This window comes from Amblyomma mixtum, chromosome 9, assembly GCF_055824585.1.
Source record: "Amblyomma mixtum isolate Tamu chromosome 9, ASM5582458v1, whole genome shotgun sequence".
NCBI classification, from domain to species: Eukaryota; Metazoa; Arthropoda; class Arachnida; order Ixodida; family Ixodidae; genus Amblyomma; species Amblyomma mixtum.
Window position 1 is genome coordinate 58,376,494 of NC_143020.1, and position 13,024 is coordinate 58,389,517.

At 48.0% G+C, this 13,024-nt stretch overlaps 1 protein-coding gene across 1 annotated transcript; it reads left to right on the forward strand.

Moving 5' to 3' along the window:
• Nucleotides 1-4,919: 4,919 nt before the first annotated feature.
• On the forward strand, nt 4,920-12,819 carry LOC149329188 (TNF receptor-associated factor 5-like). Its single transcript, XM_089559193.1, has 2 exons — nt 4,920-5,204; nt 11,710-12,819. Exons 1-2 carry the CDS (start codon nt 4,920-4,922, stop codon nt 12,817-12,819), a joined length of 1,395 nt encoding a protein of 464 aa, XP_089415319.1.
• Nucleotides 12,820-13,024: the final 205 nt, after the last annotated feature.

Genomic DNA, 13,024 nt, shown 5'->3' on the forward strand with positions numbered 1-13,024 from the left:
CCACATGACCTTCAGCTGTGCACGGGAGGAGTAGAGCTTTCACTCTAAAAATTAACAAATAGAAACTTGGTGGTTGGGGCGGAAAGCAAGACCATAAGTGGCGAGTCACGTGGCATAACGTCAGAGCCAAGCCCCCGCTCCTCCTGGTTTGCAGGTCAAATTTCATAGCCACATGACCTTCAGCTGTGCACGGGAGGAGTAGAGCTTTCACTCTAAAAATGAACAAATAGAAACTTGGTGGGTGGGGCGGAAAGCGAGACCATAAGTGACGAGTCACGTGGCATGACGTCAGAGCCAAGCCCCCGCTCCTCCTGGTTTGAAGGTCAAATTTCATAGCCATGACCTTCAGGTTTGCAAGTGAGAAGTGAGGAGTAGAGCTTTCGCTCTAAAAATTAACAAATAGAAACTTGGTGGTTGGGGCAGAAAGCGTGACCATAAGTGGAAAAATGTGTTTGAAATTAATTGAAATGAATTATGGCCTCACAACGATCGCCATGTCATTAATACCGGCATTTAGTTATGTAATCACCACCCACAATGCCTCACCAGTATTATTCAATTGCGATCGATATAAAATTTTACAGCAAAATCTTTTAAAGCTGTTCTCTGAACGACACCCAGTGTCATCTCTCTGTTCTGGCCTAATTACGTACACCAATTTTGTGCCTATTATTTTGAATGTTATTTCTCTTTCGATTGATCATCACTTGTTGAAACATTTCAGATTTTTAACGCATTATTTCTTTTATCCTGCACATATTCCTTCTGCATGTCTCCGGCAAAAATGCAAACATTTCCATTACGCTTCAAATTGTTCTGTTAGTTTAACTGTATTCGACTGTTTTCTCTCAGGATCATCGTCAGCCTGACTACGCCCACTGCAGGACAAAGGCCTCTCCTATATATCCTCAATTAATCCTTTCCTGTGCCAGCTGCGGCCACCCTATTCCCGCAAACTTCTTTACCTCATCCGCACGCCTAAATTTCTGCCGCCTCCTGCTACGCTTGCCTTCCCCTGGAATTCACTTTTACCCTTAAGGGCCAGCGGTTATCATTTCTTCACATTACCTCCCCTCCCCAAGCCCATTTTTTCCTCTTGCTTTCGACTACAATGTCATTAACCCGTGTTTGATCCCTGACCCACTGTGTCTTGTTCCTGTACCTGTCATTTTTCTTTTATTAGCACTCTGCACTGTCCTTAACTTAAAAGCTGAACACTTTTCGTTAGCCTCCACGTTTCTGCCCCATAGGTAACTGCCGGTGACATGCATCTTGTGTATACTTTTCTCTTGAGGGAATGTCGGTGTACAGTGACTTTCTGCACTCTATGCTAACTCTGTTTATTATGTCTTCTATGAAGCTTTACACGGCTACCTGCATTGTAGTAAATTTTTATTTCGTAGCAACACAAAACAACATTTTACCGTGCTGTCCAGAGCTAAAGATAAATTCGCATGGTCTCCTTTCTTTAACCCCACGATACCTTCGTTTCGACGCGGTTCAGGTTTCAAGAGCTGCACAGACTCGGGTATTGACTTGAGCTGATGTAAAGCACTGTAAAAGTACGTACGTTGCATTCCTTCCTGTGCAAAAGTGCCACAGTTTAAGCAAAGACGCTACGAGGAATGAGAGGAGTCCGCAGTCATTCTCATATTAAAAATCGATTACTTCACTTTCACGACTAATTAAGTGTCAAAGCAAGACGATATGACGACAAGGGTATTACCGATACGGCATCATTTCTATTATCTAGTTATACAGAAGTACTGAAAGCATTATACTGGACGAAATGGTGAAAGCTGTGATTTCATATTAAGGACCATCCAGCGAAACGCATTGTAAAGACCCTGTCATGCAAAGAAAATACTAATGTGCAACATGACTTCTAATTTGGGATGAGTTATTTTTTTTTTTTCAAAAAAAAAGCAGTTCAGCGTCTACATTACGGGGTTCACACTGCGCAGCCGGCGGGGAAGACAAGCCTCTGAGCCAGTCACACACAGGCGTTATACTTGTACGCCCACGTGTCACCCCCAACCTGTAAAGCAACCAGTTGCGGCCACGGAGGGTTTATTGCGAAATAGGCAGAGGCAGAGCTAGTTAGCACTTGTTCATTAGTGTCAGCACAAACCCAAAAAAAAGGAACTACGCGCCGGAAGAAGGTCCAATCCGGGAGGCTTACCGTGGCCGTCGGTCGGGGGGTGGGGGCAGGCGAAGCGCGTCAGTCCCTTCCCGCGCAATTGGCTGTTATTGCCTCCCGATTACTGTTCGGGGTGGCAGTCGACAGCTCTCCCCTCAGCAGCGTTACGTGAGCGGCCAGCGCGCTCCCGCGGCGTCGAGGGGGCGGGGAGGGGAAAGGGGGGTACGGGTGAAGAAGCAGCGAAGAAGTCAGTCCGGGAAACCATATTACTCTGCCACGTATCATTCGTTCTTTTCGAAACTCCGGTCAGTGTTGGAGGAGGGAGAACAACTTTTATTTAGAAAGCCTGCAGAGTCGGTTAGGCTCCCTCCAAGCAGGGAGGACAAGCTTTTACCGCGACGCGGCCACTACGTCAATCTCGTGCGTTGCGCTCCTTGAGGTCTTGTTACGTCCCTCGCTACTTCCGCGGGTTCGAGAGGGCCGCCGCCCCCTTCCTGGGGGTGCCGCCCCCCTCTCCTCGGTTTCGCTCGGTCGCTGCCTCTCCAGAGCTGCCGAGACCTGCTGGACGGCCTTGAGTTGTGTCTTTTGATCACAGCTCCTCGTTGCAGCCTCTAGCTGCGGCGGGATCGTCGTCTTCTCGCTGGCTTCGCGCGGATTTACGCTACAGTCCCAAAGGATGTGAGCCGCGGTGGCTCTCTCCTTCGCGCACAGTCTGCATATGTCGCTCGCGTGCACACTCGGACACACGTGCTTAGCTAGCACCGGGGTGAGCAGGGACCCCGTCTGTAACTGTCTATATAACACTGCCTCCTTCCGGGTAAGCCCCGGGTGAGGTGGCGGCATAGTCTGTCAGTTCAGTCTGTACCATTTCACTATTTCGTTGAAGGTGGTCATCTTGTCCTTGGCACTGCGCCGCGACCAGGACTCCGAGTCGGCCGTGCTTTCAGCCGCGCGGTTGGTTAGTCCTCGCGCGGCCGAGTTGGCCGTCTCGTTGTGGTTCACGTTTCCGCGTTCCGACACGTCACTGCCCATGTGGGCCGGAAACCACTTGATCACCACAGGACTGTTGCGTCCGATGTCTTCGGCCTTGCGCAGTATGCGCGCGGCCTCACTACATACCCTACCCTTGGCGTAGTTCTTCACTGCCGTTCTAGAGTCACACAACACTGTAGTACATCCGGGGTCGGAAACGGCCAAGGCGATGCCCACCTCCTCCGCCCGGTGCGCTTCTCGAGTCCGGACGCTCACCGCGGTCTTCGTTGCACCCGTAGATGCCCCGACAACCACCGCCGCGTATGCGTCGGTGCTCCCTTGATACTCTGCCGCGTCCACGTAGGCGGCGCCTTCTTCTCTGGCGTGGAGGTCCACGAGAGCCCTGGCCCTCGCCAACCTCCGCTCCCTGTTGTGCTCGGGGTTCACGTTCTTCGGGATCGGGAAGACCCTGAGCTTTCTGTTGATGCTATCTGGTATAGGTACGTCTTTCTGCTGCTTGCCTTCCCTCGGTTCGAGGCCAAGGTCCCGCAGTATCTGTCTTCCGGTTCTCGTTTCGGAGAGACGCTCGAGTTGCGCCGTTCTATGTGCTTCGGCTATTTCGTCCAGCGTGTTGTGGACTCCCAGCGCCATCAATTTTTCGGTGCTCGTGCCCCCGAGGAGACCGAGTGCCGCCTTATACGCCTTGCGTATGGTGGCGTCTATCTTGTTACGTTCACTCGGCCTCCAGTTGTGGAAGGCGGCCACGTACGTTATGTGGCTAACTGCGAAGGATTGAACGAGCCTAGTCAGGCTCTCCTCCTTCATCCCCGCTTTTCTGTTGGACACCCTCTTGATGAGTCTCATTGCCGCAGCCGCCTTGCCCGCGAGCTTGTTGACCGTTTCACGGTCAGTGTTTAAACGAAAATAAAGAGCGGTATAAAACGATATGGTAGCATTGAAAATCACGGTCGAAGCGCTCAGGCGCTCAGTGAGCGGGCTCTCTTGCAATAATTTTCACGCAGTGGGAACTACTTTTTGGGCGCGGATTGAGTAGGAGTGATTCGCCCTACCAACCGCGTATCATACCGCCACGTGTACTTTTTTCTTTTCGATGTCTCGAAAGGTCGCATTACGAAAATGTGGCACGAGATAAAGAGAAGTCCAGGAGGTCGCGGTACGTGATTTGTCGCAACGAAATATGCTTGTGTTCGCTTTGGTTTTATGGCGAACTACTTTTCGCGCGCGCACTTAGCCTGCGCGAACAGTCGCGCTAGCTTTGGCAGCGTTGCCTAGCGGCTCGCGCGGTTCGCCATGTGGCGTTCGCACGCTCGCCGTTGGCTGGCGAAGAAAATGGGGTACGCGGTTATCCCACAACATGACGGTGTCACGGAACTGCAGTAACGTCTTATTTCTCGCTCCCGCCACCACGTAATCTTTGTCGAAGGAACACGTACCTGCAAAACAAAAATGAAACACTGGACGAAGACATTAACAAAGCCCCGGGAATCCTCTCTCTCTTTCCCATTATGGTCAAAATTTCGGTGATCAACGAGCTATCATTTCAGCTCAGCGGCAGACATGCGCATGCCTGCGGGGTAGCATTCCTAAGAGTGACTTGAAAGTGCTGACGATTCACCACGTGGCAAGGAACCGGAACAGGTGGCTATTCACAGCGATCGGAGCCTTGACGACGGGCAAAAAACAAAATCTAAAGATAGAGGGGGAGAGACAGAGATAGCGGGACAAGCATTCTCGGATGGGCACAGCATTTCCATCGTCTTTAGCACTAGGACGACAGCAGGACGGAATGCCTCCTGGAAAAGTGCCCTACACGCTGGTCGGCTTCACAGCCGAGCTCGACTGGAGGCCTCTGCACTTCGTGAAGCCGCCTCCACGCATCAGAGCGTGCAGTGCTTGCGGACTGGTGCGCACAAAGGCGGCAGTCCTTGCCTGCCAGCACGTCCTCTGCATATCCTGTTACGAGCAGTGCACGGAGGGCGTCGAGCCCGTCTGTCCCCTGGATGGCCTGCTGTGCCCGGAAAAAGGCGTGAACTGGAGGTACTTTCCCGTCCAAGAGCTGCTAAGTAAAGAGGTGAGTGAAGAGGGCGAACTGTTCAGGTTTTACGCGTCTGATGCTTGGTGTTTTTACATGCAATAAAGGCTAGAAGTTTCGCGTAAGCGGACGACATGACGACGCCTTCTCATAACGAAAGGTGAATGTATCGCTATTCAGGGATGCGATTAGCGGTGACGCACTGACTGTTCGAGTACGTTTCTTGTACTATCTGACTTTAAGCAAGCTTTCTGCCACTCAGATGTGCTCACGTAAGGAACTTAATTCTATTTCTACGGGTGGGGGGTGTTCGGAGCTCCTTATCCTCAATCCAACCGCGAGACTTGACCGGAATCTGCGAAAGTTTAGCCTACGGATTGATACGACTACAGCCGGGTAGTCATGGAAAATTGGAAAATAAAAGCTTGGCAGGCATGACAGGAAGTTTAATCCACGGTGCGCCACGACAGCTGCGAAGACGTAATTGGGCGGCAAACTGAAGGCCATGCTTTCGTTTAGTGTTGCTCTCAGAGATTTATTTCGTGAGCTGTGTAGAGGAAGACATATCCCTAGAGTCCGGAAGCACTATTCGCTAAATTATTCCTTCCGATAGGCATATACCCTCGCAAGCGCCGGAGCGGACCCTTTAATATCCGCACGGGAAACATCCGCGTGCGGCACTTTCCAAGCAGCGACATTTAATTGCTATCTCTGGAGATTAAAAGCGCTTCGTTATCGTAGAATTACAACACATAATCGAGTCTGCTTTGTGACTTAGATTCCCATGTGGTCCACGCACAAACGTCGGTATACGCTTTGGGATGTAAACACTTCGAGTGATCTAACGGCTGGGCACGAAAATTTATTAGGGCAAGTCTTCTCGTTCAGCATTCGTTTTCAATCGTTTTTGCTATTACAAGTCACCTAATTTAGTCGTTAAAAATTTCATTGCCACTCTCGCGTTCGTGACGCTTTTTTGCCCGGCTTGTATCAGGCGGCAGAGATATCCGTGGCACAACGCGATTGTCAAGGCAACTTGGTCTATGCGTCTCTGGAACAGAGTACCTGCTAAAAATTTCACATTGTTTTTGCTACATCGCGGCTTTCGTTTGCTCTAGAGAATTGCTCTGACCACTGTACGTGATTTCGCTCATCATACCGTGTTTCTACAGAAATGAAATCATGTTTTAAAAAAAATAAGAAAAAAAAACAATTAATAAAGTGCGCTTTTCTGCACAGGAGTGTAAAGTCAAGTGGAAATTATGTAAATTTTTGGCACTTCTGAGTGAATTGTCTGGGCTGATAATTTTAAAAACCCCTAGTCCAAATAAAGAGTGCCTAGCACTCGGTGAGACGCCTGATGCGGTTTCATGGCACGCTTCCTACCACTGTACGAATAAGACACCTTTAGGATACCGTGTACCGTTGCCAGAATACCTGCCGGGAGCCGGCCCTACGTCAGTGCCTATGTGCAGATCGCCTCGAGGACGCCAGGTGGCGCCAGGTACCCAGCAGCTGCGAGATGAACATAAAGATAAGATGAACATAAAATCCTTCCGTCCGATTACGATAACATCTGGTATGTACAGGCTGGCAATGCAGGCGGTGAAATTAAAAATGCAGTCATGGGTAGAAGGTAATCGCATACTCGGGGAACTTCAGAATGGGTTCAGAAGGGGTAGGCGCTTAGATGATAGCCTGTTCGTGCTTACCCAATGCATAGAAATTCGTAAGGCGGAAAACAGACCTCTGTATTTAGCATTTCTCGACATAAGCGGTGCATACGATAACGTGAACAGGGAACTCCTGTGGGGCATATTACAAGATTTAGGTATTGGTCATGAGGTAATTGATTTTCTACAGGAAATCTACCGAGATAATAAAGTGGAAATTACATATGGGAAGGGGAAAAAAAGTACCACAACTGTGGGGGTGCACAAAAGATTAAGGCAAGGTTGACCTCTATCACCGCTGCTGTTCACGTTTTAAGTGGTAAATATGGAAACAAGGCCAGAAGAAAGTAATCTATGTTATAATCTGTCGTACAGATTAGGCGGAAATGCAGTTGAGCAGCGACTCCCGGGTTTAATGTATGCGGACGATATTGTACTGAGAGCAGATAGCCAGGAAGAATTACTAACTTTGGTTAATTGTTGTGGAAACAAAGGAGACGCTCTAGGATTCAGTTTTATCGCAACTAAGTCAGGTGTGATGATTTTCAACCATACAACTGATCAGTTGCTTATAATACAATGCCACGAAATACCCAAAGTGGCCGAATACGAATAGCTCGGGATATGGCTAAACGAAGAGCAGATATACACGGAAAAGCATGAACAGTCTCTTAGGGCAAAGTGACGAAGAGATGATGGGATAATGAAACGTAGGGCATTATGGGGGTACAACAAATATGAAGTGTTAAGAGGTATTTGGAAAGGAATAATGGTGAGGGGCTTACTTTCGGCAATGCGGTTCTGTGCTTAAGGGCAGAAGTTCTGTCGAGATTAGACGTAAATCAGAGATCTGTTGGAAGATTAGCACTAGGTGTCCACGGCAAAACCACAAACGAGGCAGTGCAAGGAGATATCGGCTGGGCATCTTTCGAAGCACGGGAAGCTAAGAGTAAAATACTATATGAAGAACGCCTGAGGAAATTGGACGACAGCAGGTGGGCAGCTAAGGTATTTAAATATTTATACAGGAAGAGCGTTGACTCGCAGTGGCGGAAGAGAACTAGAAAACTAACCAATAAGCATGCCGGTCATGAGGACGGAGAAAGAAAGAACATTAAACGACAGGTTAAAAACGCCGAAATTAAAAATTGGATTAATTCAATGGAAACGAAACATAGTGTAGAACTATATCGATAGTGGAAAAGGCAGATCAGGAAAGAATTTTTCTACGAAAACCCTACTCTTTGACGCTAGGTCAGGGTGCCTTAGAACGCGCAGCTACAAAAAGAAATTTAACGAAGAAGCTGACACATGTGCAGTGTGTGGTTGATCTGTGGAAACAGTAGACGATATGCGAAATGCGCAGCGCCATCTCTCGACGCTCCGAGAACTAAGTCCTCCATGTTGGCACGGTACAGAAAACGAAACCGCTGCCCAGCGTTGGGTTAAAACGGCTGAGCTTTTTTGAAAAGTAAAATGCCGATGCAGTGCTGCGCTACCCTCTCCACTGTGAAAAGACACTACGATGCGTGCCAGAACTAGGTGCATTCCAGCTTTTCGCTTTTCTATTTTTTTACTCCGTCCCAACGTTTTAGTAACACAAAACGCCATGCGAGGTATCATGTGTCAGCACGCGGATCAGTGCGCAGCTTTCGCTTTCTGCGCTGATTTTTGACAAATCTCTCGAGGTGATTTGCGTTTAAATTAAGATAAGGACCAGAGCCTTTGTGTTCTATGATCAAAATTAGAAGCCGATTTCGTGCATTTATCAACTCCCCGGTCGGGCGTGAATATATATGGACGCATACTTGAACAAAGTAATAGAGAAGGTAATTTTTTTGAGCGGGCCAATCGCTCGTGCCGTGGCGAAATAAGTTCACTCGAAGAACCATATGCCGATTACTGCTGAGTTTGCTACGTGTTCAGTTAAGTTTTTCCCGCGTTCAATTAGTTTTAGAAGCGCGAGCAAACTCTCTGGACCATACGCATATGTTATGCGTGTTAAGGAGTCTGTGAAGCAATACACCCTACGTATAAAAACTGAGGTGCGAATGCTTTATTTCTTGAGGATTTCTATACCTTCCATATCTGCGGCGACGAAAATCTAAAAAAAAGAAGGGAATAACATAGCTACTTTATCGTGAAGGAGGGACGCATTTCTAAGCTAGAAAGTTCGTGCAACAATGTTCTGAAAACGCTTCAGGCCATCAGATTTTATTATCGTTGTGGCAACCTCCAAAAGCTTGCTTTGCAACAAAGCCATTTGTCCAAGTTTGGGAGTAAGCTAATCAAGTTTCGGAAGCAACCGAACATGCTAATTTCGCCCCTGCACACACAACTTGACCAGCGTATCGGGTCCGTGCAAGCACCTACAGCTGTACGCTCTTTCTCTAATCAAGCCGCCGCGGTAGCTCAGTGCTTATCTGAAAAAAAAAACTGCGTCTTTGCTTACATTTTGAATTATATATGCCCACTTTCCTCTTGGTAATATCGATTGAGAACATCGCAATACTCGCTTCAACTGCGTCTTAAGCAAGACGCGGTTTCAACGAATTGCGGCGAAAATCAACCGACGCCGGGCTCTGAAACGGTGACGTTGAAAACCGCAGATGCGCATTGAACATTACAGTAAAGGAATCGAATTACGCAGCTGGTCGAGGGTCTTGTGTGATTATACTGCAATGCACGAAGCTCCTGGCGTCGGCGCGAACGAAAGCTCGCACTACCACAGAAGTTTGCCAACACACGTGCGCACTCACCGCAAAATAACCGCTCGCTACCCTACCAGAAGAATTCACGTCCACCTGGGAATAAAATAGCCATGATAATGCATGATGCTTGAACTGGCGCTTTAATGCGAGCATTAAAACGACAACAACACACGGTCACTGTTCGACTTTCCAACCCACTTTCGAGTGCCGATTATTGCGATCATCAGCGCCAGACTTGAAGCGAAGCTGAGGACGCGGTAGGAGTAAGCTGGCGCTTATTGAAAGCACCTACATTTAGTCAAAGATCAACTGTGAAAACAACGCAGCAGCTGAAGCTTGCCTGTTGAAATTCCACTCGCAAGAAGAAAGTACGCATAGCAAACTATGCACCAGCTCGACGAGCTCGACCGCGCCAAGATGGAAACCGGAAGTTGTGGGCGCGGTGTTGCCAGACCGCCAAGCAATTTCGCATATCGTCTATTGAACACCTCATACTCAAATGTGATGGTATCCATCCGGATGTCACTCTTCCGGAGGCCCTAGGGTTTAAAGATAACAATGGTCATGTAAATAAATATGCCGTAGAAGTTAGCAAAAAGTGATTGGAGGATTGGTGGCTGAAAAGCAGAGATGTGGCATAAGGTTAGAACTGTAGGCAACAGTAGGTAAAGATGATGGCGATTCTTAATGAGAATTGCCAACACAGTAAACAAAAAAATAATAAAGAAAGAAAAGCTGAGCATGGTGGCAATTGCCACAACCCGTTTCAAAGGGGGCGCTCCTATCCATCCATCCATCCTGCGCGCATGCCTGCAGCATCAGGACCAGTCAGCGCATGCTCACTGGCAGTGGGTGGGATCCCGGTGCTCCGGAAAATGGCAACGCTAACACAGTACATTATGCTAAGGCGTCTATATTAATAGACATCTACATACCGCGTACCATGCAACCGTTGCCATTACCGGAGTACCGGGAGCCCGCCTACTGCCAGTGAGCATGCGCTGATTGGTCCGGATGCTGCAGGCATGCGCGCAGCTGCCTGGTACCTGGCGCCGTCAAATTGACTTGCGCATTGGATGCGCGCAGACTACCGGTACACGGTATGCTAAAGGTGTCTAATATTTAGCACTCAGTCGGCTGATAGCAGCTGAACCCGACTTTCAGTAGAGCAGTAACTGCAGGGTTGCGCAATACGCCAAATTTAAAGGCTCGTCGATCGGGCCCCCTGCCAATGCAAAATATAAAACCTCAATGCAAGCCTGAAAAATGCAGTCTCTGGAGCGTACGCACTTGAGAACTGCCTTTTTAGGGGAAATTTTAACGTGAAAGCATTAAGGGCCCTATTCAGCGGAGAACCGGGCATCGGCAACAGCGTGTCGAGAAAATCTGGATTGGTCGAGAGGGTCATGACGTCAAAACCAAGCACATAACCCAACGCGGGTAATTCAAACAACAGACAACAATGAAACAGTGATGGCGTTGCTAATATTTCCTCACGGGTCTACTGTGCGGTGGCGCAATCCCATCACCATTACGTAGTGCCTTGGAAAAACGAAAAGCACTTGCGTTGAAAAGAAAAATTATCGAGATGCGAGTCTGTGACTCGGACTGCTACTCCTCAACCACTGATACCGTTGAGGAAGGTTTGTTCGACTTGGCTGAAAGGAGGCCTTGTGTGGTTAAAAAAAATGACATAAACAGCAAAATAATGCAATAAAGAACAGTTTTGATATCTGTGGAGTGATCTGCAACGAGGACCTCAGGCTGCTGAAGAGACCTATTAACGCAACCGCATCGCACCCTTAAGGTAACTTTTTACGATGAAAATTAGGGGCGATCAATTAGAGCATTGTAGATGTAATGCGGTAACATTCCACTTATAATTCCCATTCTTGCAGTCAAGATTCTGATTGTGAGCACATCTTTTATTAATTTTTTCGCACCTGCCTTCAGTGATATTTATATAGCTTGAGTCATTTTCAGTTTAGCGGCTTCCTCCTACCCTATACAAGCGTGGAGGAGATGTTTTTTATATTTTAATTTGAATAATCGAAGCCATATACCGGGGATGACAAGGCCATCCCATCTTGATGTTTCATTATTCTTCTCGCTTGCACCTTTAGTAATTTCAATAACTAACATTTACCGCTTTGAATGCAGGTCAACTGCTGGAACGAAGAGAACGGTTGCACTGCTGTAATGGCTGCTTCAGACATCGCCCAACACTTCCAGCACGACTGTGGACACCACTCTGTTCAATGCCCAGAGTGTTCGGCGTCTGTTCTTTGCAGTAACGTGTGCGAGCACCTCAGATCTGGCTGTTCAGGTCTCCCAACTCGTCTTCCTTCAGAACATGGAGGGCAGACTGGACAACATGACGAATCACTTTTGACAGCTCTGAGCAGAGCCCTAGATCAGCACACAGGCGAAATGAGGGCACTCCTGGAGCAGTTGCATAGCGATGGCAATGCACGAGCCGACCATTTGAACAGGAAGTCGCAACATATAAACGCTGACAGTAAAGCTATAAAGCAGGAACCCTCTCAGGAAGCCCGAGAAGGCCACGACACTTTAAACGGAAGCGCTCTCCAAATAACCACATCTGAGCAAATAGAAGGATCCTTGATCGCTAGAAGTGAGGCAGCCGACACTCTCTCGAGCCGAATAAGTTCATTAGAAGAAAAAATGAAAGGTGAATTTCAAAAGGCGTCGCTACAAAGGCACAACTGCTTTTCACGGCTTGCTGCAGCCATCAATGAAGCTAAGGATAGAGAAAATGCAAACAGAAAGGTATTGGGCCAATTGAACAGACACATTCGTCAGAGTGAACACGGAGTATCACAGTGCAATTTCTTTATCAGAAACATTCAACTGCTCCACGATACAGCTGTGGCGCTAGGATCCGCCGCCTATGACACCCAGCGAGTGTACCTGTGTGGCTACAGCGTGTCTCCTGCGGTTGTGTTCAAGACAAATGGTCAGGCTCTGTTGCTTTATTTGGGGTTGCAGCTACACAAGGGCGACTTGGATGACGTAGTTCAATGGCCATTTCAACACAGATTTAGGCTTAGTGTGGTGCACCCGAACGAATGGACAAAACGGCAGCTCGAATTTAAACCTTGGCCTTTATGCACATATATACGAAGGCCCACAGGATCATCGAACGAGCCTTTTTATCATACCGAAGGGTCGTTTAATCTGTTCGACCTTGCACGTGACGGTTATGTGTGTCTAGACCAGCTTCGGATGACACTGGAGTTGATTTCGTGAGCCGTACTTCCATGTTGGAGTGAGGAGGACATCTTGCAAATGCCTGAAGGCCAGTGGTGGTTGTGGAAGAAATTTCACCTCAAGAAATTTTAAGTCGATCTTGACTGACGTTTATATCGACTGACCTCTGCGCATCACTTTTGTTGTGAGCAGATTGATTGTGAAATAAAACTGTTTTTATGTTTTGCAGTGAGCAATAAAACTC